Genomic DNA, 27,349 nt, shown 5'->3' with positions numbered 1-27,349 from the left:
ATTGTGGAACTACTGGGTGGAGCTGGGAACAGACTGAATAGTCTGTAGTATATGCAAATAAGAAGGAAAAAAAATCCAGTTCTCTTAGCAACCTGATTTTGAGGAAGATTCCTTACCAATAGTAGATCTGGTTGGAAATAAAGTGAAAATGTATAGCTGTAAAGTGCACAGTATGTAAAATTAAGTTAATACCCAGCAAAATGCTCCTGCTCTGCTGGAGGGTCATGCCAGTGCTTTTTCGGCCTGGATCAAATACTATTTAGACTTCAATTATGAATGTTTCAAAATATGAATAAATTTACTAATCCGTGTTAGTGTTATACAGAAAATACTTTCTCATTATAAGTTCATTTAAAAGTAAGATATGGTTGGTGAACTGACAGAATGAGATTGAGGAAAGTGTAGGTTGCCTACTTGAAAGAAAAACAAAATAAATTCAGTCTCCAAAAAGAATTCTAGTTTCCAGTTTTAAAAAAATCCCAGACAGGCTTGTAATGTTGTTGCTGATGATGTACTTGAGGGAAAGGATGCCGTCCTGGGCAACACTGACAGGCTTGAGAAGTGGGCCAGTGGAACCTCATGGAGCTCAGCAAAGACAAGTGCAGGGTCCTGCCCCTGAGTCAGGGCAATCCCAGACACACCAGCAGCCTGGAAGGAGAAGGGATTGAGAGCTGCTCTGGGAGAAGGACTTGGGGATGATGGTTATTGAAAAACTTACCATGAGCTGGCAGGGAGTGCTTCCATCCCAGAAAGCCAATGCAATCCTAGGCTGCATCCAAGGGAATGTGGCCAGCAGGTAGGAGGGGATTCTCCCCCTCTGCTCCTTGCTCTCCTCACCTGGAGCATTGCACACAGTTCTGGTGTTCCCAACATAAAAAGGAATGTTTGAGCAGGTCCAGAGAGGGCTGTGAAGTTCCTAAGGGGACTGGAGCGCCTTCCCTGTGAAGGCAGGTTGAGAGACTTGGGGCTGATCAACTGTAGAAGACCAGGTTGTGTGGAGACCTCACAGCACCTTCCAGTATCTCAAGGGGCCCCAAGGTAGCTGGAGGAACTCTGCATCAGGAACAGCTTATCCAGTGAGGTTGTGGCTTTCCCAAACCTGGCAGTGTTCAAGGACAGGTTGGACAAGAGCTTGAGCACCCTGATCTGGTAGAAGGTGTCCCTGCCTGTGGCCCTACGTGATCTTTGGCTTCTTTCCAACTTGTAACATCCTTTGGTTCTATAAATGGCAGATAAATAGAATGGAGTGCCTTGGCCTGGCACATGGACAGTGAGCCAGCTGAAGGTGCTCAGGGGGCTGTGGGACCAGCTGTACACTGTCACTATGTGGGGAGGGCATGGAAATGTGTGTGGGACTGTGGCAGTGCTGTCTCTGAGTGACTGAGACTGCCCCAGCATGGTAGTTGCTGCAGTACATTCCTTCTGTGGGCTCCTGCAGCATGGACATCTTCCAGTACCTTTTTTTTTCCTTCTGTTTGCTGTGCCTCAGAATTGAATTGTCATAGCTGGTTCTAGAGGTGTTGCCATGTCATGACTCCAAATAACAGCTGCCTCTTGCAGTCCTAGGAAAAACAAGCCAACATATGTCTGTCAGGACTTGGTTCCCATTTCTGTCCCTTTGAAATGTAAAATTAAATTTTGCTTATTTGAATGAAAGTGCTTCAGGATTCCTCCCAGCTCTTGTTCTCTCCCACTCCTCTGTGTAAATATTCAGCTGGAAACAGATTGCTTTCTGGGGGAAAAAAAAGAGTAAGGCTGAATTTTCTCAGGAAATGGGACAACCATACTAGCCTCTTTTCCCTTGTGTTGTATTGTTCTACTATTCCACTTTAAGTAATTTCAGTGATAATGTAATCTTGAATAGTTGGAGCTGCTTAAAAAATTGTTCTTGGGACAGAGAGTTTGTATTAAAACACTCTGGCTGCTGACTTTGCCTAACTAATTTTTGGGTCTGTGAGCTTAGATGTGGTGTTGGTTTCTGACGAGGTCTGTGTCTTGCCTCAAATCCCAGTATTTGAGCAGTATTCATGTTGCAGCACATAGTGCATTGTAACAGAGCTACCTTTTGGCCCAGTAGTTGTGAAAATAGGTGAGAAAACTGATTGTATTGTACTTCTGCAAGGGAGTAGGACTTGACTTTGTGCCTTGAAATTCACGGGTCTCCCTGCCTGCTGGTAGCTTGAGTTTTGTAATGGGTAACTTCAGGTGTCTTGTCAAAGAAGAAGGGAAAAGTAAGAATGGGAGAAATATTTAGTATGTTAAAATTGAAAGTTGCTTACCAGATGACCAATGGTAGTATGTCATAACCATTTTTTTAGTCTGTGTTTTCTTTATTTTGGCCTCTAGTGGAGAGTACCTAATGTGAAATCTGTTCCAATTTCTTGTACATGCATGTTGACATAATTGAACAGAATTCTGGTTAAATTATGGAGTAGGGACCTTGATATACAATTTGCTGTGTATTTTTTGACCATTCACTTAAACGTCTCGTAACCTATTTAAGAGGCTGCTTAACAGGTATTTGTGATGGTAACAACCTCTAAATGTAAGTTTTTGGAAGCCAACCCCTTATTATAATGTGGGGGTTTTTTTCTGTCTCCTGAAATGCTTTTGACTTTGTCAGAAGAGTGCCATCTTTACTTGAAAATCCGTTGATGTGATCAGATTATGGGAATAGATACTCCTTTGTTTTACACTCTTTCTGTGTGTATTTTCAGTGCAAATGATTATCTCATTAATTTGACTGCATATTAGATAGTAAATTAAGCAATGTGCCATAATAGCATAGTGTAACAACATTGGCTAATATTTAACTTGTGGAGTTATTGTGGTATGAGATTTTTGAATATAAGCAGAGCTGGCTCAATGCCAGTCATTTTTGTGGAAACAGGTTCTGTGGACACAACTCAAACCATGATGGTACCACTTCAGAAAAAACCCAGGGCTGTCTGAGTTGTAGAACCAAGCAGATATGAGTTGTTAAAATCACAGCTGCTGTTTCAACCTCAATTTTTTGGCCCTTGCAACTTGCCTGGTGTAACTGGCTGATGTAAGAGTCCAGAGGGAAATGGAGTGTGTGCTCAGGTAATTAAAGTCTGTGATATAATACATACCCAATGGAAGAGGGAATTAAGGTTGCCCTAGCATCTGTAAATCTTGCATGTGCTAATTTAAGTGTATGACTTAGCTGCATTAACTGCTCAAAAAAAGTCTCAAATCCCACAGTGAGCAGTGAATTCGCTGCCTGATGTTGGCAGCTGGCTGTGTAATCTGAGACTGCAGCCTGTAGTGCTGCTGCCTTTAGGGACAGTTTGTGATATCTGGCAACAAAGAAAGGTGATGCTGCAGACTGATATGCCTGCTCTGACACTTAAAAGTTTCCTACACAAATAGCTTTAAAATACAAGTTCTTGTAAACTAACACTTGAATGTACTTTAGAAGGTTCTCTACAGATTACTTTTCTGTGAAAGTGGTATTTTTTCATCAGGACATTTAAAGACAGGTCTATACTGCCAGAACTAGTTTCCTGTTAAAATTTAAACTCTTGTTTTTCCCTCTCTCTATCATTTAGGTCATTAGCTACTCTTTAGAAAAAAAACGCTGAAAGTTGAGTTTTAAATAAGAACATTCCTTTTGTCCTAAGCAGCCCCTCTTTGCATTACAAGCAGATGAATTATTATTATGTTCCTGGAAACCCCAGAGTGGACTTTGGATTAAAAACTTAGGGATGGTAAATAAGCTTCAGAATTAAAAAGTCCTGCATGGCTGGAGATTTTGACTTCATGGTGTCTGTTAGACTATCTGAACTGCCACAGAAAATATCTGGGGGATATTCCTCCTCTGAGTTAGTGGCTGTAATTTGTAGTGGTCATGTAGTGAGCCCTCCAAATGTCAGCATCCTATTTATTTGCTTTTATGGAGACATTTTTTGTCTCCAGTCTGTGCTATTGGAAGAATGTAGCCTGTGATATGTAGAAGGGATAACTCCCCAGGCTGAGTTGACATAGAGTTGGTTTGCATTTCTTGATTTATTGAATATAGTTGTTATATACACTAATGCAGAAATTGCTTGTATTTGTCAGTGTTTGCTGGAGAGATGGACCTCTGCTGTTACATTAAAAAAAAAAACCCACAATGTTTCTTGAGGTAAAATTGGGAGTATTGCTGATGCAAGTTAAAATATAATGCTTTATTCATTATGTTTTTTCTGAGGTAAGTGAAAACTTGCATTTTTCAGGAATCTTCCAGTAGTATTGGTATCAATACCTTTTTTGGGGCATGAGGTGCATGGTGTATTTCCTGTGTAGTTTTAGGGATGGTTTTATCATGTTTACATTTATATTTGGTATTCTGTGGCTTGCTACCAGGTTGTATGAAATGAGAAAAAATGCCCATGATGTATACTGCTTATGAGGCCTTGTTCTAATGAGCAGAAGTGGTCTTGTCCTGCATAGGAATGAGGACAATTCCTGAAATGTCTGGTTTTGTTGCTTTGCCCACACCAAAGGGCTTCCTTTGATCTTTAATAATTGAGTGCTTATTCTTGTTTGACATGTGAATATATTACAGGCTAAAATTGAGGTCTATATTAAGGTCAAATAAGTGCCTTGTATATGTTATGTCAGAATTATGAGGGGAGTTTTTTACTGGTTCTGGGAGCAAGATAACTTCTTCAGAGACAGAAGTAATGCAGTTAGTTCTGTTATGTCAAAGTAGTGATACTGAAAAATGCATTATTGGGAGCTCCGTCTCCATTTAAAATGTTTAATATCAGGTTATTGAGGAATAGACTACTTGGAAGATACTACTTCTGGAGCTCTTCTCCCCATTTGGACTCGACTTTGGGCTATTACACCCCGTTATAAATTATCTGAGTATCTTTGTTGTATCCTGCTATTGGAAATATGCAGCAGCATACTCATAATTACTTGCTAAGTTGCAAAGTTCAATTACCTAATGTTGACTTACTTTAAAAAGTAAGTCAAGGGTCCTGTCTCTCTTAAAAAAACCCAAGTGACATTCTATTTTCTCAGAATCTTTTGCTAATAAATTGAGTTTTTATGTTTGCCTATTTTCTCAGTTGCATTCAGTGTTTCTCCTTGTTGTCTGTTGTACTTTTGGTTTCCATTGCTCTCCTCTTGGTCCTGACCTATTTAAATGCACTTGTTCCCATGTAAAGATAATTTCTGCCTCTCAGATCTCCTCAAACTCATCTGGGAAAAGAACATTAGTGCTGGGGGCAGTGGAGTGTTGCCTTGGATGTGAGGTGCTATGATCATAAACTACCACAGTAAACAAAAACTGGGTTTGTACCACTTGTATACACAGCATGAAGTAATGGCACCAGTCAGTGCTTGGAGTGCTGGCCCAGAAACTGCTGTCTCTACAGCTGTCTGAATTATCAAAGGGAGCAGTGGCCAAGTCTGTGCCTCAGCATCTGCCTGCTGCTAATCTTCCCCTCTCTTCCACCCTTGGCTTCTTCTTTTCTTCCTTAAACGGGTAAGATCAAGCTACATTGCAGTCTTGTGAAGAAAGCACTGTCCTCTGCTGGCACCCCCTGAGGCTCAGTGAGGAAGTGTTGCATAAGCATGCTGATCACAGGGGCAAGCAAGGCTTTTTATCTTGGAGCACAGTGTACCAGCTACCAGCTTGTGCTAACATAGAGGGAAACTGGACTTAGACATACAATTATGTGTCATCCTCAGTGGTCATGCCAGCTTGTCTATGTGAAGAGAGATCAGTGCCCTGTGATGTGACACTGTGATTTAAAGGGTACACACCTAGCAACTTGTCTATATTTAAGATAGCAACAGTAGTGGCAGAGGGTGTGGTGTTGGGCGTACCCTAGAGTTTTGCAATACACTGTGCACGTATTTCTTTAGTTTGAGCTTTCAGGATTAAGACCTTTGTCTTAGAATCCTTTAAATGGAGCCTGTTCCATGAGTTGATTAAAGGAATCGATCAAATTCAATACCTTAGCATACAGTCAGCATGGGTGTATCATGTTCTTGATCACTTCCCACTAACAGTGAGGGTGTCAGAACTGTGTGTGGTGCAAGCCCAGGAGAGCCCCACTTTAGCTGTGGAGAAGTCTCTCTGTTAGAAGCACACTGGTGATTTGAGTTCACCTAGTTTGAGATTTTTGCAGTGAAGCCTAAATTCAGGAGAACTCACATTAACTAATTTTAACACTGCTGCTGCATGAGGTGCTGTGTTGAGTTACTGGCACTGGTGAGGATAGCCAACATGCTCTAAAGATGCCTTGGTGCTCTAAAATAGCATGTGGACTTCAGGTCCATTTTTTTTTCTCCCTAGCTGTATTAACATAACACTGTAGTATGTATTTTGCATTACCTGCCCTTTGTAGCTGCTATTGCCAGGTATCCCCCACTGTGGTTAAATGTGGCCTGACACGATGAGCAAAATCTGCAGAGCTGTTAACAACGGGTTTTTTTTTGGCCTTGCTGCCACCTTTGGAAGGGGCTCTAGCTGCACTGCAGTGACAGCAGAACACTTGGCATGCCAGGTCACTGTGCAGCATCCCTGGGTATTGCTGTGTGGCCATGGTAGGGCTGAGGGGAAGGACACCACTCTGATGGCAGCACAACTGGGACATCTCCATGGGGAGTGGGATGAGATGGCTCCTAAATGCAGTAACAATTATTTTAACTTGTACTGGTGTGGATATAGATTTTTCAGTCTACAAAGTGTGTTCAAGTGTGGTATAGGTAATCCACTATGTCTGCAGCTACATCACTGGGTGGGATGGGGCAAGGCAATGGTTTTGAAACTCTCTTAGCAGTGCTTCAGACTGGTAACAGGCATGCAATTCCATAATAGTATCCAAGCTTCATTTTAACTGCAAAGAGTTGTTCCTTCAGGAATATAAGCCAGCTGCTGTTTTCAAACTGTTACTGTTTTTCCTACAGAAATTGAAAAAAATAGTGTTGAAAGCTTTAAAGCTAATGAAAAGAAATATATTTGAATTGTGCATAGTGTGTGTGATGTAGCTACAGCATGAATTGTCTTAAAAAAGATGAGAAAATGCTATCTAGTCTGAGCTTCCATACTTTACCTGATATAATTTAAAAAGATTTGGATATATAATATGATGCAGTAATAGTATACAGTCTTGAATGCAAATGTGAGAACACCTTTTTCAATAGCTAGACTTTGAAGTTAACAATTACAGTTTAGATTTTTATTCACGTTAAACTATAAATTGTGCTTAGGGCTGATTCATCGTTGCCACTTTAAAATTTGAAAGAAAGAATGCCACTCATTTTTGTCAGACTGTGACAATTATCTTCATCTTGTATGTTTTTTGAATGTAAGGTAAATAGCTTAGACTTGAGAAAAAAAATACTGCAAGAAAGTATAATTTTGGGACAATTGGAAGTTGTCATGGTTTAGCCCCAGCCAGCTTCCCAGTACCATGCAGCTACTTGTTCACTCCCCCACCAGCAGAAATGAATGTTTAAAATGATGATCTCTCCAAGCCTCCCTATTTTATTTCAGGTTTATGACGCTGAATGTTGCGACAGCATTCTTCTGGAGCTGCGGGAATATCTGCCAAAATACTTCGGTGTCTGGTCACCACCTACTGCACCAAATGGTACTGTTCTAATTTTATCTCTTAATCCAAACCTCCTGGAAAAATTTTCTGGAGACTAATTTTTGGCAGTTGTGAGCTCTGTAGGTTTTTTTTGGATTTGTTTTGGAGCCCACTGATGTTCCCTCTAACAATTGGTTCCCGTTTGCAGTCTTGTGGCTGGATTAGGTCTTTGGAGTTTTCCTCCCAGGGAAGATGGGTGTGGCTGTTTGTACAGCAGAGGTTTCCTGAGTGGCTGAGCCTGATGGACGTTGCCCCAGAGTTCCTGCTCTGGGTGAGATTGTGGTGGAGGAGAGGGCTGGTTCCATGGTTATGTCCAGCCAGGCAATCAAAGGAAGAATACTCTGTGGGTATGGAAGAAAGGAAAGATGGATACTCTGGGGCTGAGAAAGCATTCAAACTGGAATATGCTGCTGTTTCTTCAGTGGTTGGATCTCATCACTGTGCCTTACCACCCAAAGCACTTACTGCAGGTGCCATAGTGGGGAGTTCTGCTTGCCATCATCTGTTACTGGTTTTAATGAAACAAAGATCTAGTGTCATAAAATTTGTAGTTGTAGAACACTAGGAGTCAGGAAGAAAATGATGTTTTAGTAGAACAATTGGAAGATTGTATCTTCAAGAGAAAATAGATATTGTTGTATTAGAAACTGGATTTTCTTCTGGGGACTTTTCTAATTCACACTTGGGAAATGGAGCTTCTGGAACACACAAACAAAGGGATGCCATGGAATCTATTTGAATACGTGGGCACCAAAGTAGATGCCATGCTCCTTTAAAATAACTCTGTCGTCTTGTGCTAATGCTATCACTTGATAGACTTATTTTCCAAAGTAGTAGTAAAACAGCATCCACAGACATGGTGTAATATCTACAGGAAAAAATGAAAGGAAGCTTGTGGTAGTACCAGCAGTTTCTTAGCTCAGCTTTACTTTCATGCTTTCCTGTTTGGCACTAACTCAAATAGCTCTAGAAGAAGTATCTTTTTCCTTCCCTCACAATTTAATTTATTATGGATTGCAAATAATTTTTTTATGTTTGCAGTATGATCTTAAGATGTGAAAATATGTGGTCTAACCAAGAGACAGTAATTCAACACATTGCTCATTTGCTTTGGGGATTCAAAAGCACCATGGGGCTGGATTTTGGAAGGTCACTGCCAGTCCGACATGGGCAGTAGGAATAACTGTTTAAAGGAGGAGAAACTTTTGATTTTGTTTGTTTTGCTTCTTGAAAAGGCTGTGCACTATCATGAGTCCTTTTCATAGAAAGCTGTGGCGACAGTTCAACCAAAACACTGCACTGCCAACTCTGTTATCTGTAGTATTAATGAGCTTTGTGTAGTCTTGATAGAAATCAAAGTTGCTGCAGATGATGGAGCTTAGCAGAGTGTATGTGTATCTTGTTCCTAAATGTAGATTGAAGATATATTTGTAAGTTTGCTGCAGTCTTAACAGTGGAAGCCTGACCTTTCCCTTGGCAATCACTGCTCTGCAGGCTCTGGGATCACAGCTCCGTACAACCCAGTAGTAGTGAACCCAGTAATTTCCTGTTGTTACTAAATTGGTCATAGGTGACTTCTGAGAAAACAAAACTTAGTCTGCTCTCAACTTGATTTGTGACCATCTCAGTTTCCATGTGACAGGTAAGCAGGAACTGCAGCTTCTAAGGTGAAGAACATAATTTATTTCCTTAGAGAAATATTTAAGGAGAAGCATCAACATTCTATACTGAAGAAAAAGGTAAGTGGATGAAATTGCTAGCTAAAAGGGGTGAAATATATGAAGTGTAAATGAGAATGTAGGAAATGTCAGAAAAAATAGACTCCCAGTATCAATACAATTTGTAAAATAACTCCCATTCTGCTGAAATCACATACCCAGTGCTGCTGCAAAGGAAATGGAGGTAGAGGTGGGATGCTGTTTTCCTCAGCTCATCTAAAATAGATTGGATTTGAAATTTAGCTTCACTGGCATTGTGGGTATTGGAGTTTATTCACAAAGCAGTGGAAAAGTTGTTATAAAGATCTAGGAGCCATCTGCTGCTGAGTTTTCTGAGTGTGGCTGCCTAGTTGCTGCCGTGGTTGTTTTTTTTTAAGTAACTTCACTGCTGCTCATTTTATACTCTTACCTGGTTTTGTTGCCTAACCTGTGAGCAGGATAGATACATATAACACAGCTTCAAACTTCTCTTCCTTTGTTGTTGCGGGCAATTGAAGCTCTTCCCTGCTTATTCCTGTTTTGAGAGGTGTCTCCTCTTATGAAAAGGAATCAGATGCCTCAAGTGATTTTGTCTCTTCTGTCTCCAGTGAGGACTGAATGCACTGGCATGTCTGTGCTGAAGTCTGCAGTGGTTCATGCCATGGATACTTGCTGAATTCTAGTGGTCTTTTGGTTTATCTCCTTTGGGACTGTAAAAATTATGTAAATAATATGTCAAGCCACACCTTCCTGCCACTGGTAAATAGAAAAGGGCAGGGCAAGTCTCTGGTGAATGATTTATTTAAATCCTTAAAATGTATGGTCAAGACTATCTAGCAATGCAAGTTTTAATATAAAAATCTTTATGAATTTCTCTCTCCATGGGGGTTTTTAATTTAATCTAGTTTGAGATAGCAAATGCATAATTTCCTGAAGCACACTGGGTTAGCAGGGCACTATATAATAATTTAGAAAGTCTGAATTGCTTGAAAAATCTGTAGGCTTTTTTTTAATCAAGGAAAGGGAAGGGGGGAGAGAGCTTTTATTACCTGGGCTGAGGTGCAGACTCACTGATGCCCTTGAGAAGGAAACTTACGGTCAGAGCTTCAGAGGCTTGCAGTGACTGATTTGAAAATGGAGAGCAGTTGATACATATCTGAGCCTTAACTTTGTTTTGCCTTAGTCTCAGTGCTTGGAGGTATCATAGGGGTAACTGCTGGAAATGAAAGTCGTGTTTGTACCAGTATTGTGGGTTTGGGAGCTGTTTAATCAGACTGATGAATACAGTGCAAATAAGCACCAAACAGTGCCAAGAAAGATGGAGTATAAACAATTGATCAATTTGTTTGAAGCAATCATGAGAAAAAGTAACTTGCTTTATCTGGGTGGCATTGCTCTGCCAACAAGGCCACACAGCTTTGTGAGAGCAGAGGGATGTGTTAACAGATATAACAGGCCTAATTCTGAGCCAGCAGTTAGCTAACAAGGAAGATTTAATTCCAGAAAGTGTGAGAGAGATGAGAAATTTCTGGTTAATTTACAGGCTTTGCCAAATAATTAATGTTTCCCAGGGTTGATGTTATCTACAAAGGTAATTTAATGCTTAATTAAAAAATTAATTATTGTTATGTTTTTAGGAGGCTGGTAAGATAGCTTAAGAAATCTAGTTTAAGAAATCTGGAAAGGATGGGGAACAACGAAGTGACAGACAGTTTGGACTTTAAAGTATTTGAGAGGTGCTGAATGCTTGTGCTGTGTGGTTAAAAAGCAGGAATTAGACCAGTGCAGTAGAAGACAGCTGATACCTGTGGATACCTATGGAAATAAATGTTTTATACTTCTTTCTATATGGTTTTATTTTAGGGCTGATGAAAACATTGCTCCTAAATAATCTGTATTACTCTTTTATTTCTAACAGTTTGATTCTGGAATGCTTGCAATATGCTCCAAAGCACTTTGGAATTGGTGGTGAAGGACTGCAGCCGTTTTCTGAGATTTTTTGCATTTACTGTCTTTCCCCACCTGCCATGTAAACCTGTGGCTCTTTGCTTTTGAGAGCTATGTACTGAAAACCTTGAATTTTATTCAGGTATTTTCTGCATTGTTTTAGAGGGATGACACAAATCTGTTGATGACAGTGATTTCTGTAATATGCAAAAAGAGTCAGAAGGATGATTACAATTTTTGGTTTAAAAGGAGATAGCCAACAGATTTTATTAGCTCCCTAGGTGTTGGTAGTGGTTTCTCAACGTCCTGCAAAAGCTATGCTAATATCTGAGTGAATTAGACCTCTGTATAACAACCTTGAAGAGTAGAAGTAGCACTTGCAGTTCAGGTGATACAGAATATGCTGCCTGGTAGGGAGAGTATTTGTCCTGCTTCTCCTTTGGGAATATTCAGTGAGCAAATATCAAGTATGTAGGCTGCCTAGGGCTCCTCAAAATTAACTACAAGTTACTTCAGCTTGGATGCATTCCTGCAGTTGTAGTTAGTGGGTGAGCTAGCCTATAACAAAACTCCTTTTGCTGTAGCTAGATTGATCCTGTAGCCCAAAAGACATCAAAAGCTGGGGAAGTGATTTACTGGAGGAATGGTGTTTTTTTTGTGGTTTTTGTTTTGTTTTGTTTTGTTTGTTTTTTGGGTTTTTTTTGTGTTTTTTTTTTTTTTTTAAATTAGTGTATTGGTTTGACATGTTGTCCTGAAAATGACTACATTAACAAGATGCCTAATTCCATTGATACAGAAAGCAGACATCTGAGGATTGAATCAAACCTGTTTAAATTAATGCATACATACTTTGTGAGAAATTAGGACATTTGATCATGATGGTGTAAAAACAGAGGCTCTAGTAGGACTTAAAGTAGTAAAAGTCCCTTTCACTTTTTTTCCTTAAGAAAGTGTCTCTACTTATCAAGTGTAAATGGAATGTTGCTTGTTCCTTTTATCTTGACTGGGACTGGTTTGTTACCTGATTGTACAGCTTTCAAAAAGGCACTTTGTGCCTCTTTTTAAACTTGAACTAGTTTTGCTTTCTCTCACAATCCCATTTTAGATCATACTGCAGGAATGGAGTATAATACAATTTTTTTTGTGTTCAAACTGCATTAAAGCCAAAGCAATACATGTATGGAGTAGGCTTTACTGGAAAGAAAGCCAGATCTGATGTTTGTGCCTGGTGACAGGAGGATTTACAAAGCACATATGAAGAATGAGACCAGTGTTGAGGCTGTGTTGGTTAATCTTGTCCTGGCAAGGGCTGGAGGTGGGTGCAGCTGTCTCCCAAGCAGAGTTGTCTGAGGGCTGGTGGGTACTGACTCCATTTCCTTGTTGTGTTCCGACAGTGAGTGAATGCTGGTAATGAGCATTTTCATCAGGTTTTAGATACTCCTTTAAATATTCAGGTACTTCTGAGGTTTCTTAGTCCAGCCACCCTCCCAGAGGACTGTTAGAAATGGATGAAAGGCAGCCTAGGATTCCAAGAGCATTTTCCCCCAAAGGTGTGCCATGAGAAATAAGTGTAGATGGGAGTGGGATAAAGAGAAACCAAATGAGCTGCACTTCAGCCCCTGAAGGCTAGGAATGAAATGTTCTCTTAATTTTTAAAATGACACGAGACCAACTGAATTGCAAAACTAGCCACACAGCTGCAAAACCTGCATTTGTATGTAGTTAGTAATGCTCTTTGTGATATGTTAATGACTTAATGAAAGCTACTCAGGGATTTTATCTGGGCAATAATTTGGATTTGAATGCTAGGTTAACACATGTTAATTGTATACAATTTTCTAAACAAGAAAGCATTTAGATTTTCATAGCAATAGAATTTGTGGGTGTCAGTGACCATGATTTAGCCTCCATTCAGAGACAAATTCGACTCTTGAAGAACTCATGTGATACTAAGCCTTAAACTCTTCACATTCCTCCACAGGTGCTCAGCAGAAGCTATTTTGCTTTGACCCACTGTTAAGAGAAGTTGTTTTTTTTTTTTTTGACAGACACATACCTAAAACTGGAAGATGTGACCCGTAAGTTTAATAAGCCCTGCATAATGGATGTAAAAATTGGTCAGAAAAGTTATGATCCATATGCTTCAGAGGAGAAGATACAACAGCAGGTCAGCAAGTACCCGCTGATGGAAGAGATTGGCTTTTTGGTTCTTGGCATGAGGGTAAGAACTTGTTTTGTCTTCACTTTCAGTTTATGCTCAGGCCTCTTGTCCCACACCAGGTACAGCAACTGGTTTTCCTAGCAAACAGCAATCCTCTTGAGTTTTGCATAAATACTGTGTTACCTGAATGTCTTGGTAGTGCTGGTATCAGCTGTCATGTGAAATCAGTTCCAAAGAACTGCTCTGGTTCAAAACAATTATTTAACGTGGCTTTGTCCATTAGGGCAAGCTATTTGCAACCTGGGTACTGTATGTGTATACAAGAGAGAGGCTGGGTATTTAAAACTGAATATAGCTGCAATTAATTCTTCACCACCACAACAGATACTTAAAATTATTAAGCGGATTTTAAGGTGTATATCAGAGATTTACATACTGAACCAGTCTTTCTAATAATTCAGTAATGAGCTTTATCCACCACATTTTTCATCTTTATACTAGTTTTTTAAATAAAAATAATTTTACGTATTTTTTTAATTTAGGGAGGAGTAAGGAAGCTCTCAGAGGTGATGCATGTAGCTATGAACAAGCTGCTTATGTTCTACAGAGGTGATGCAAATAGCCATGAACAGCTGCTAATGTTTTACATTTTAAAAAGCTTTCCATCAGAAGGAGACTTCTTTTGATATTTACACACTCAAGGAATGGCTGGCAGGGAAGGTTAGTTGGGCATGCAGACATCCCTATTAACTCTAGGTACTCTTAGAAATACTAAGAGTCAATAGGTGTGTATTTGGCTACTTCAAAACTTCATTGTAAAGAAAAGGTGTACAGAACATTTGTGGCTCAGTAAGAGAAATATGTTGATAAGTAGTTTTCTCTGCCATGATAGGTACAGGAATAGTTTTCTTTTTTGATGTGGGATTTTTGTTTTTCTTCTCATACACAAAGCCAGGGCTCCTGAAGCTTTGCAGCACAAATGGCTGGAGACTTTGATAAGCTTCCCCTTTGCTGTTCAATAGCAATAGCAGCCAGATTGCACCATTGTTCAAGATAATTCTAATATCTCTGTAATGTTTTGTGCAGAGCTGCCCAGCCTCCCAGCCCTTAACTCTGCCTTGAGATAAGCTGCTATATAAATTATAGTGGTCATGAGTAGTAATTACATAAGCCTATGAGCAAGAATGTGGGAGTTAAGTCAAAAACCAGCCACAGTTTGGATGGAAAAGGAAGGTTAGAGATTATAGCTTTGGATTTGGTTGATGTCATTGTGTAACCTTTCTTATCTCATTTGTAAAACAATGTGCTTCATGTCCTATGTTTCATGACAGTGCAGATGGAATGATTGATTGCTTCTGTGGTATGCTTGTGACTATTGTTTCTAACATTGTCACTTATTTGTGTCTTTGTCCTGTTGCAGAATTTTTTTCAGTCCCCTAATTCAGACTGGATGTATAATGATGGTTCTCCCAAGTAGTTCAGTTTTCCATCCAGTGTTTAGCTAGATGAGATTTGGATTTTTGCCTTTGGCAACCAAGTACACGTTGGAAGCTGTTTTCCGAAGAGAATTGAAAAGGTTCCTCCTGCCTTCACACAGCACTTGGCAAAGTCTGAATTCACAATGTTCTCTGCCTCTTGGTTATGGGAGGTTCTCTGTGCTTGCTTTATTTTTGCAACGTTCTGGCCATACTATGGAACACTCCTACACAGATATGTACTGCCCAGAACAGCTCACTTGCTGGATGAAGGTTGTTTCTGTTTTCTGGACAAAACATGATGTAATGAAGAAGTACAGGGGTTTGGTTTTAATCTCTTCATTCAGTGTTTTTTTTACCACGGAGGTGGGCTTGTGTGGTAAAATTTTACAAGGTCAAGAAGGAGAGGGCTAGGAAAAACAGAGGGTGTAGCTATGCTTTTTCTAAAGCATCTATCATATAAGTTGTCATGAAGAAATACAAGCAAAAAAAGTGTTATAGGTGGGGGTTTTACCCCAAAATCTATTTACAATGTATTTTTACCGAAAAGGCTATTGAAACAGCTTTTTCTTAGGCATATAAAATATGTATGGTGTGTCCTTAAAAATAGGAGTGTCCTGTCTAGCTCAGCATTAATTTATGTACACAGTTCTGCCATTTGATCTATATTTAGCTTAATACACTGAATAGATGAAATAAATGCATGGAAATTCATTTAGGAAGCGCAGTTATTTTAATAACATTGTTTAAAAACACAATTCTGTACTTAGTGGAGGAGTTGCTTTCTTTAACAGATGCCTCTGGATCCCTGGAAGTGTCCAAGGCCGGGCTGTACAGGACATGGAGCAACCTGGTTTAGTCAAACATGTCCCTGCCCATGGCAGGGGATTGGAACCGTTTGAAACCAGGTCATTCTGGGATTCTGTCAGAGTGGATATGATTTGTTATGAAAGTAGTTAGAGTTTGCATAGAAGGTGGAAGTCTCAGGTACTGTTGCAATAGCAAATTTGTAATTGTAATGTGGTTTCAGTAGCAGACATGCAAACAGGTAAGAAATCTCTTTGCAGCACAGGCAATGTTGGATACAGAGCATTCTGCGTGCTGTTGAGTACAAGCACAATGTGTGGGCTGTGCTCTCATTTCAGATTCACAGTCCTTTAGGAATCCACAGTTCCCAGATTCTGCAGATTGTCTTTTGTTTCCAGGACATCAGTTGCAATCTCACGTACTCCAAAATATTTTTGAAATGCTATTTTAAAACACAGACTGGTGATTATGTAATTTTACCATTATAATCCATCATTGACTTCTATTGTTTGTGCCTATGAACATTCAGGCAGTAATATAATTAAAGCTGGTTTTACAAGTGAATTTTCTCATCTATAGCACATGATTCTGCAGGATATTTTCAAATTGACTGTAATTGACTCTATTTTATGAGGTTTTTATGAACTCTTTCTAGTATTGTGGTAATTTTCATAAGCTCTGATCTGCTAGTAACAAGATTTAGGAGAGAAGTCATAAAAGTATTAAATTTTGCATCTACTGTTCAGATTCTTCTAGAATGAAAAAATATCAGAACTTTTTACATTTATAAGTCTAATTCAAACTTTGATGTTTAAGAAAGCAGGAAGTCAGCAAAACAAAAAAAAATCCATGAAACAATAAACAAAACCCTATTTTATCTTAGCCAAACAAACCAACCAGAAGTCCTGAAAAAAAAAAATCTTCCAAGCTGGAGCAGGTGGTCTTTTATTACATAAAATAAATTTATTCAAATGAGAAGCTTTGTGGAAGTTCTGGGAGTCTAAAATTACTGTATTAAGCTATTCTTAAAATGGTTTATGATTTAATTGCAGTGTTGTAGTTTCTTTTATTTAGGAGATGAATAGTCTGCTTTTTCACTGGATAACTTTCAGCATAATTTCATTCCACAACTTATTTATCTAAGGACTTGACTAAACTGTATATTGATGTCAGAGCATTTGGGGGTGCAATTAGTCATATGAAGCACTCAGTCAAAGTAGTCCAAAGGAAGAAAGAAGCAAAATGGGTGGAGTAATATCTCAGTATGGAAATGAGGGAGCAAGGCTTCATCCTTCCTGTGCTGAATTTTTAAGGCAGCAGGAATGTATGTGCTTTCATCACCTGTGGTCTAGCTACAAAAAATAAAGTTTTAAAAAAGTAAAAATTAGGGAATGAGATGTTTAGATGAATGGATTTGGATAATGGGGCATGCTCTCAACACCACTGGTAATGTTAGACATTACTATAAAGCAGAGATATCAAATAAGAGAATGCTTTCAAGCAAAAATTCTCCCTTCACTTTTTTTTTTCCTTTAAATCCTTGCTTTACTTTTCTATTTGAAAATAAAAAATAAGGCTTGTTGAAACTCTTTAATCTTGCACTGTGGCAGGATGAAGGGCCTGCAGAGAAACCTGGGTTACTTGAGCATGAAGGAAACATGCATTTATATTGGGACAGTGGTGGGGTACAGGCAGAAGGTGCCCAGGCATGAGTGTGGGTCTTGGCCTGGCAGCAGGAGGGTCCCTGCAGAGCTGGGGATGGATGCTGCTGTTGGATGTGCCTAGATGAGCTGGGGTGCTACCTGCTTAACCCCACTTTCAGCTTGTGGCTCCAGCTTTGGTAGCAGCTGGGTACTGACAGCAGCTCTGATGTTGCATAGTAAGAATATAGAAAAATGACTCGTGAAGCAGGAGTTTCTTGAAGGCAGTGTTTTGTAGCTCACAGAAGGAGTTTTCTTTGTCTTGCATCCTGCAGGAGACCTGCCAGTGGATACAGAGCAAACACATAACAAGCTGTGGCAGGTGGACAAGAAATTATATTTTCCTGTGTAATAATGTCTTGGCTGCTGTTAAGGTTGCAGATCTGCCTTGATTTGTTGTTGTTCTGACAGAAATGGGCTCGTTCAGACAGCTGCAACAACAGGGATGCAGAAAAAGCTTGGTTCAGAGGCAAAATGTCAGGGTTAATAGCAGGAAGGGTTAATAGCAGATGATTGGTGGTGGCCATGTGAACAAAAGCACAATAGAGCAAGAGGTCTGTCAAATAGGAAGTTGATTTTAGCCTCCTGCTCCTCCAGCACAGCCACCTCGGTGTTTGGCTCGGTGAGGGTGGAGCAAGGATTGGTGAGAGATTGGTCTCTTTGAGCTTGGCTTTCAGCTCCCTTGCTTTGAGAATGGGGTGTAATGTATTTGTATTTGAGTAAGGTTTTCCAGGAATGTTCAAGTAGTCTCTTCCTGCAGTTGTGCAAAGTTTCAGGGTGGTGGTCAGAGATGGTTTTTGTGATTATGCAGTTGTGCTGTCCTTTAATGCCACTGGCTGCAGCCTCTTGGTGACCTAGGGCCTTGTGAGTGCACAGGGCAGTTAAACACATACATTACACTCATCCTGTGGCTCTGGAACTTGGTGCTTTGTCACTGACTGCTTTGTATAGTTAAAAATGTGCTGTTAATGCAGCATGCACATCTGCCTCGGTGTTTGTAAGCCATACAGAAAGACATTTGGGGAACGGTTTGGTTCAAATTATGAGAAGAGGTGGGGTGGCTTCTTGGGAAACAGCTCAGAAGCACAGGGTCTGATGTGCTGCTCCAGCATTTCTTTGGAAAACAAAATGAGCTTGCAGATCTTAATCATGTTTGAGCTAGTGCCCATGTCAGAAAAACTGCAGCTCCTACAGGAAGAGATAAGGAAGGTTCTGGTAAACAAGATGGTTTGGTACTGCTGCAGTGCTGATGTCTGCAGAAAACTGCCCCTTGTCCAACTACATGAGAACATTTAATATTACTAAAATGAAGGCACAGCTGATGAAAACTTAGATGTAGTCACTAGACTCTTGATTCTCTTTCTAAGCAATATTATGCTTTATTTAGCTGCCTTTGACTTGTCGCTCTTTAAAGAATTTTGAAACTTGGTTTTGTTTTTGAAGGTTTTGGTACCTGAAATGGTTACATAAGTCATCTTTGGGATTCTGTGTCGTATGCTGATACTTCTTTCATGTGCTTTGGAAAAAAACCCCAGCAAAAACTAAATGCAGAAAAATTATTGTTGTTGTGAACCCAACATCACAGTTGTCAAATGCAGTTTTAGAATAACTCATTTCTGCTATGGCCTTCTTCATTTCATAGTCATGGAGACCGGTTTCTCCAAGTATCATAACAGTGTGAAGTGTTTCTGCTACTGAGTTCAAACATTTAGACTTACAGCTCTTTATATTTTTAGAATAATGAGAACTGTTTACAGCCCCTTCAGTTCATGGTTAGAGACTTAAAATCAGACTTTTGTCAAAATAAAAAGCTATTTGAGACTGTTCTTCTGAGCTGCTTTGCAAAACAGGAGGTGGGGATCTGTGTAATCATACTGGATTTATTGTTGTTTGGATGGGTGAGAGAGATTTCAGGGTGGTGGGCTGTAATGAAAATAGGGAAGTGTATTTTCTTTATTTAATGCTCCTATAATATTTCTTTTTATTGCTGTTTCACTCTTGTGGACTTTATTGGTGGCTTCAGGAAGAATAAGGCCCCAGAGGAAGGATGGTTCAGTGGGATCCTCTCTTCCAGTGGTGAAGGGAGGGCAGAGCTGTTCATGGGGTGGATGCCACAGGGATGGGTGGTCTGAACAAGTGCCAAGCACCAAGTTCCTGCTAGAGACAAATGCCTGCTTGGTAACACCATTATTTCTGCAAATAAAAATTGTCTACGCTCTCATAAACAAATTATACTTGGGCCTTGCTGCCTCACATTTCTGCTGTGGAAATATATCAGTGTGAGAGAAAATATGTCTATATGTGAAACAGTTTTGAATTAAGTTCTTAAGCTTGTACAATTCCTGATATGGACAAAACTGTACCCATGTGAGTTGCCTCCCTTTCAGATGAGAGCTGAAGTACTGCTGCTGATGCTGGAACCAGCTTTTGCCTGGCTGCTGCCATTTATTTAGTGCAGCCTATTTGTGCTGACAGTTGCAGATGTGTCTTATGGAGCTGGGCCTTGGTGCTGTAATTCTTACTGTTTTGCTTTTGTGCTAAATAGTTTTATAATTTTAAGAACTCAAAATAATTGCATTGAAATTTTTGCTTTGTTGTCTTTCTGATTTAACATCCACAGTAACAGAGATAGTTTCAGATCTCAGTTGTGATTTGCAAGGCCTTATAAAAGAGTTCCCTGTAATGGATACATTGCTTTTTGCCACCACCAGGATGTCTCTAGCACAGGAGAGCTGTAGCTTGGAGCCCAAGGGCTGAAGGGAGAGTTTGGGAGAGCACTTTTTTTTTGCTGGGTACCGCAAGAAACTTAAAAACTGTGAGGACTAATGTTTTGTGAGTTCTCTGTCTTGCTCTGCAGAAATACTGGTGCTTCAAAATATATAGGGAGCCCCCTTCTTGCCTCTTTCAGGTGTACCATGTGTCTTCAGACAGCTATGAGACACAAAACCAGCACTACGGAAGGAGCTTGACCAAGGAAACAGTCAAGGACGGTGAGTAAGGGAATTGGGGTGCCTTTGGATCATTCCATTTAAATACTGATTTATAGAACTCTGTGGAAAAAGTATTCTGGGTGTTCCCATTTTAAAAGCCCTTTTTTGTCCTCAAAGACCCTCAGATGGGTCTTTGGCTGTTCCCTGTAGTATTTCAGCTGCCTCTCAACCTGAAATTAAGTGTGCAGTTGGCTGTAACAGCAGTGCAGAATATAGGAATTTCCTCCTCATGTCTCTTTTACTACTAATTAGGTAGAGAATTCTAGAATTCAACTTCTTTGCAGCTTTGAAACTATAATGAAATAGAAATCTTGTAAAAGTATTGCATGTTTTCATTATAAATACTTTTTCTTTTGTCTCTAGTTTGTCTTCTGTGAATGTCAGTGTATTTTCTAATAGAAAGCTACTACAAAAGCATCTTTCAATTCAAAGGACTTTATCAGTTGAAGTCGATCCACGTTACTCTACATTAACAATTAATAAAAGTGCTGCCATTGTGGGGCTGTTTGGTGATAATGATTGCAGACTTGTTATTAGTTGACGCCTGCTCATCTGTCCCCCAGCAAGGGACAGAAGGTGCACACACAAACACGCTCATAATAAAAAGCTGCTTGAGCCTGTTTATGCTTGGAGAATTTAATAGGTCCCTGCCCAAAACTGTCCAGACACTTGTTCAACTGCCTTGGGAGCAGGAACCATGTTCTTTTTCTGTTTGCTTGATACATTTACTTCTACTTACAACCTAAGCCCAAGCTGTAGTATTACACAGCAGGTGATGTGACTGAAGATCTCAGAGTTCTTAGGTTTGCTTTGGGTTTAGTTAGTAATTGCCTGAAGAGAAACTACCTGGATGGTGTCTGTTCCTTCAGTTAAGAACTATTTTCATCCCAAAAGACAAAAAAAAAATCATTTCTCTTCTGTTCAGAAGTGAAAATAATCCCAAAATGTGTGTATTTCTTGCAGGCATCTCAAAGTTTTTCCACAGTGGGTACTGCTTGAGAAAAGATGTGGTAGCTGCCAGCATTCAGAAGGTTGAGAAGATTTTGGAGTGGTTTGAAGGCCAGACACAACTCAACTTCTACGCAAGCTCACTGCTGTTTGTCTATGAAGGTTCATGTCCAGCGACAACCGTGCGGTTGAGTGATGTCACCTTGGCAGAGAAGACAAGAGTACCCAAAGGCCTGTTATCTGGTGGAGATGTATTGGAGTATAATAATAATATTCATGTAATAAATTCGACAGAGAATGGAAAAATCGAAGCCTCTGTAGGCAAAGGCTTGTCTAAATTTTATGCACTTCACAAAAAGGCGTGCTCGAAGAGGCACCACAGTCAGCTCTCCCTAAAAGTTGAAAGCTCAGAGCAAGACAATGTGTGGAAAACCAGCACATGCATCACGCAGGAGCACCTGAATGGAAATGTTCTACCCCAACTGGAAAAAGTTTTCTATCACATGCCAGCAGAGACCAAGGAAAGTGCAAATGTTGAGGTCCGAATGATCGATTTTGCTCATGTGTTTCCCAGCAACACAAAGGATGAGGGCTATATTTATGGTCTGAAGAATCTCATCACAGTACTGCAAAATATTTTGGATAACTAAATTCTTTGCTATGTTTTTTATTGGGGGCCAATGATAAAGAGCAACAACATGAAGAATTTCTGCACTTGTAATGCTGTATAACTGGGTTTGTATTGTTCTATATTTTATTTGTCTTTGTACTTTTGGTAGAAGGGTTTAACTTTTTATAATTTCACTCAGGAAAAATATTGATAGTTAATTAGAAAGTGTGAAAGGATGAAGATACTTGAGATAAAGCAGGATAGTTAAATTAATAGAATGAAATGTAGTGGTTGGCTTAAGTCCAAGGACTACCAGGAGCAAGGGTTATGTTAATTCCTCTAATTACTTTAGCATAGATGACATTTTTGCCCATTTAGCCTTGACACTGAGCCACATCTCCATTAAGAGGTGTTTAGAAAATAGACTGAAAGTTGTAAGGTGCAGGATTGATGTCCTCAGTACTGCCCTTGTGTTTACTGTATTTGAATAACTGGAGTAACTCTGCTTGGAGAGAAATCCCATTCTGAGTCAGCAGTCTCACCTGAAGCCAGTGCATCCCAAAGTGCTTTTCCATGTCATGGGACAATATTGTTGTTCTTTCTGCCCTTCCCCCTTTGTGGATGTCGTAGCTGATGTTCACCACAGATGAGCTACCATGTAATTTGTGTTGAGGTGCTAAGAAAATGCTGGAGTACCATACCATAAAAGGCTTAAACTGCACAACTTCTAGAGAAACTGTTTGTTTCTAAGAACAAGTGAAAGAAGGCAAATGCAAGATGTTCCAGGAACTGATTTGGTTTAGCAGATTGTCAGTTTGTTAATGGAGTGTCTGATGCTGTGATTAAGGAAAATATCTCACTCTGTTGTTCTCGTGGCCCTTCTCCAACAACATTGCTTTAAAAAGCAAACCAGTAGAATGGGGAAACAAGTGTTTTGGGTGAGCATGCAGAGCTCTGCTGGCTGTAAGCCACTTGCATTTTTGCAGTGACTATTTGATGCTTCAACTGCTGGGGAGCACTGACTGGAACCTCAAGCAATAGAAGGCAGAGGAGCCTCCTGGAGATCCTTCAGCCCCGGAGCCGCCAGCTGTGCCACCGCTTGTGCCACTGGAGCTGTGGCTCTCCGTCCCGGGCTGCTGACACATCAAATTTCTTTAATGACACACAGGCAAGCTGTGTGATTTGAAAGCTGTCCCATTTCCTTCCTTTTCACAAGAAAAAGTCACCATTTGTATGGAATACTTGAGATCAGGATGATTTATCCAAAGCAGTTTTGGTGTGTCTCTTCTGTATGAGCTGTATGAAAAGTGGGAATGGAGGAGTCCTGCCATCCCTAGAGCAAGATTTTAAAGCTTAAAGCCTTCCCAGGATGAAAATGTTTTAGAATGGATTTGGTCATTGGAAACATACATCTTTTTCATGTGGACTTAGTGACCCTGTGGCCTTGCTGCTCTCTCTGTATGATGTTCTGCACTATGCACTCAGCTGTGTACACATCTTGACAAGTTCTTCATTGGACATCTGTTTTTTACATGACAAAGAGATGCATACTTTTTCAAGCAAATACGCTGTTTTAAATAAAGCTGAATTTTTAGCTCTATTTGAGAACTTGGGTTAATTGGGAGAAACAGGGTATTACTACGTGTAGAATTATGTGGTTTAAACTTTAGAACTCATATTGGCCAATGCTTTCAATAATGAAACCAATCTTTTAGTAACATAATGTTTTAGAAGTATTGAAAAAGGGGCTTGCAGGAAGGGTGAGACCAGTGTGTTAAAAATTTTATGTGAAATACAGTGAAGTCTGAGGGGGAAAGTACCAGGGAGAGAGGAACTTTTTTCCTACCTGGTATTTCTCTTGCACCTTATAGTTAATATATTCCCAACCCTCTGTGAATTAATTTAAGCCATATTCTAGAAAGAGTTTGTGGTTTTGTTTGCTTTGTCACTGGTTTCTCTGTTATGATTTTTGTTGTTCTATCCCTTAAATAGTCAACACTAGAGTAGTCCAGACTGGTAGTAGCCTTGTATGATAAAGGTACAAGGTTTTATAGGAAAATATGGACAAAAACATTTTAACATCATCATTTTTGTCCTCTCTAATTCATCTCTTCTTGGTTTTAATCCATTTTGTACCGGAGAAATGAGGCATTTTCCTCAAGTCAGTTATTGGAAAATGATTAGTATGCACTTAGTACCATGCACTCTCCTGTCTCTGCTTTAAGATACATGTCCTCAGTGTTTGAATGCTCTTTAAGTATTGATTGTTTTGTTGGCTATGGCAGTATTTGTAACATGCCTGGAATATTGTCAACCTGTCAGAATATTTTGAATAAAAAAAAATTTATCATGGTTTTTGTACCAGCAGTTATTATGAATGTATTTCTGATAATTTAAAATGTAGCTTGAGAAGTAACAGTATTTTTCATGGGAATTTGTGTAAATAAAGCTTATGTGGAGATGTTTGGGCACAGTACCAGCTGTGAGTTTGAGCCTGCAGAGGCCTTACATTCACACTTCTGTTCTTGCAGATTTTAGGCTCGGTGTGTCTAATGTCTTGTGTCTGAGCCAATTGTTTTCAGTTGCAGTTGGAAATGTATTCACAGAAATGATTAAACAGAATATGTAATTAATCAGAAGATGAAGAGGGAGAGTGGGTCACTGAACTGATGACTGATCTCCCTCCCTCTCAGCAATGCCCCTTTTGTTCTCTGGACAAAGTGTACAGGACAGGCAACCACTACATGGAAATCTTCACAGGAATGGTTACAAGGCTTGTAGGTGTTTATGTCCCATAAAACAGCAGGTTGCTGTCCCAGACCAGTGTGGTGTAGCTGGGTGCCAGGTCTGCTGAGGAAATTCATGATTTTAAGCAATAAGAGTTGGGTTTAGCAGAGCCAACTCTCAAAGAGGAAGAACTCACGCAGATTTGTCAGTCATGGACTCTGAAAATGGAGGCTTCTGCTTAGGGTGTTGTGAGGACTGTGCTTAGGAATACCTAAGGAGAACTTGAGTTGTATAAAGTTTTATGAAAAGCATTTACAAATGTATTTTTGAATATGGGTGAAATTTGTTGCATAAATTGCATTGGAAGTTACTATGCCACTATAAGATACTTAAAATAATTTAATCAATTTGTTTTATGAACTGAACTGGAGACTTTACTGGTAGTTGTGATTCTGATGAAACTTGCACTGTTTGGTTTTTTTCTACTGTAATGTATAACCAGGTTATTCTTTTCCATAATCTCACAGTTTCATGGAGAACTTTTAAAAGTACTGAGTAGATTAGGAAATCACTATTTTCCATTAATTTAACAGAGTGCATAATGTTCTTCAAATATTTCAGTGCATGTAAAATTGTAAGTAATGTTAACATGCTACAGATCTAGAACCCCAGTAAAATTTCCTCACCTGCAGAGAGATCTGGATTGTGCAGAGTTTAAAATGGGCCTCCTCAGCTGTAAGAGCAGCAGTGGTGAAGGAGTGGTGTCACCTGCACTGGCCGTGTCAGCTGTGCAGGAGTGTTCACATTATGAACCCAAAATCATTGGAGTGACTTGCACCCTTCATGATGTGAAGCACAATCAAATGTAGGAAGACTGTAAGAGTGGAGCCTCACATCCACACTTGCTGTTTAGTTGTTCATTCTTCTAATTTCTTTTGGGTTTTTTTCCCCTATGTGCAGTTTCCCCCTGAGTGCCCTTGCCACAGGTGGCATCGTGATGGAAATTTGTATTTCCCAAAAAGCTTATGTCTCATAACTCCTCTTGAAGTGCTGCTTCTGAAAAACACCATGAGATGCCTCAAATACTGTGGGGATCCACTCTCTCCTGAAAGAGCAGGAGTGGTGCTGATGGGCAGCACGACCCGAGGGGAGACTGGATTGTAGGCTTTGAGTGAGTTCTTCACTCAGGAGTTGCAGAGGACGTTCTGGGGGCAAGGTGAGTGACAGCTGAACTGCCTGGAGTTTCCCTTCCCTCACTGCAGCTCAGGAGCAGGTTTGGGTTTCAGGAGGTGGTACAGCAGAGAGCAGTGAGAGTTCCTAAGGAGCCCTGAGCAGGACACTGGGTCTGCTCTAGCACAGAGAATGACTACAGGTGAGATCCAAAGGCTGCAGATCTCCAGGTGGCCCACAGAGGGAATGTGTTGTGCTTATTCATTGGGTTAAAAGGATGTTACCTGGCAAGTGCATTTATCACCATAGCCACGGGCCAAATCATGGCTGTTTTTCATGTTCACAGCAATCTGTAAAGGGAAGCTGCAGTAGCAAATTGTCATTCAAAGGGCAAATATTTGTTTGAAAGGGGAAAATAAGCATTGTACCACAGAAAACATGTTTCAGTAAATATCTTTTACTCTGGTCTTGTTTAGTGGAGATAGGCCTTGTGGATTTGGGGTCTAATTTGTTATGTGACATTTAGTAGCAAAGTCAGAACAAAGGTACTTCAAAACACCTTAGTTTGAATTGTGGACATTGGTTCAAGTAGTTATTTTATTTCATCGGTCACTGTTTAAAAAAGAAAGTAACTTCCAAACACATGTGTTGCACCTGACTAAATGAAACTACAGTGCACAAATGCACTTTAATCCTCTGGGAACTGTACTGGAACATAGATGAAACCATGTGAAACTGCACCTGATGCTGTGTTATTAATTGTTTTTGAGATTTAAAGTTCTACATACATTATGTTGGTGAATGAATGTGTCTAGTCTAGTCTCAGTTTCTTTGATCTAAGTCTAAAGCTGCCCCTCAATCTCCTCTGATCTGTATGTGTTTGTAATTTCATTTGCTATTTTCTGACATTCCTGGACCACAGGGAGTATTGTTAATATTACCCATGTTTATTTTATAGAACATTGTACTGTGGTATCTACCAACTTTTGTAACTTAATTCTTAGTGATTTAGGGTCATTCTAATAGCTGTATATTTGGCAAATTATTAAAATTTTCTGCAAGTGACTTGCAAGTATAATTGATTTCTTTTAAATATCAGAAGATTGTTGAGAAAAAGTCTACTTGACTATTACTTGCACTGATGATGCTCTATAAAAAAAAAAAAAAAAAAATCCACAATCCATTAAGCTCATCCTGTAAAACCCTTAACAGCACGACAAGAGGCTGCATATGTTGTTGATTACATGTCCTTTTGCATCCAACATCAGGACCCAAATTCCAAAAGCATGCAGGAACAGCCTTAGTTAATTTTTAAGTTGGTTTGGTTTGGAGGGGGATTATGTTGGGAATTTTTTTCTTTTCCTTTTTTTTTTTTTTAATGTTACCTTGCTTGTCTACAAAAAGCTTTCTAAATGTGTTCAGTAATCTTAAGTGCTATCCCACAGCTCTGTGCAGCCTTCCTTCCTATGGTCCAGAATTGGAAGAAATGATGAGGTGAGGC

The 27,349-nt window shown here is 39.7% G+C and overlaps 1 protein-coding gene across 1 annotated transcript in view; it reads left to right on the top strand.

Annotated features, from left to right (window-relative positions):
* Nucleotides 1–26,913, top strand: part of IPMK (inositol polyphosphate multikinase) — a 38,037-nt gene extending 11,124 nt beyond the window's left edge. Inside the window, exons 3-6 of the mRNA XM_021535788.3 lie at nucleotides 7,520–7,616; nucleotides 13,309–13,481; nucleotides 20,312–20,393; nucleotides 21,357–26,913. Coding sequence (XP_021391463.3) covers nucleotides 7,520–7,616; nucleotides 13,309–13,481; nucleotides 20,312–20,393; nucleotides 21,357–21,991 — 987 coding nt within the window. The 3' untranslated portion in view covers nucleotides 21,992–26,913. The remainder of the gene's footprint in view (nucleotides 1–7,519; nucleotides 7,617–13,308; nucleotides 13,482–20,311; nucleotides 20,394–21,356) is intronic.
* Nucleotides 26,914–27,349: the final 436 nt, after the last annotated feature.

The sequence above is a fragment of the Lonchura striata genome, chromosome 7 (assembly GCF_046129695.1).
Source record: "Lonchura striata isolate bLonStr1 chromosome 7, bLonStr1.mat, whole genome shotgun sequence".
Lineage (NCBI taxonomy): Eukaryota > Metazoa > Chordata > Aves > Passeriformes > Estrildidae > Lonchura > Lonchura striata.
Note: the sequence above shows the minus strand (reverse complement) of the source record. Positions and strands in the feature narration are given on the sequence as shown.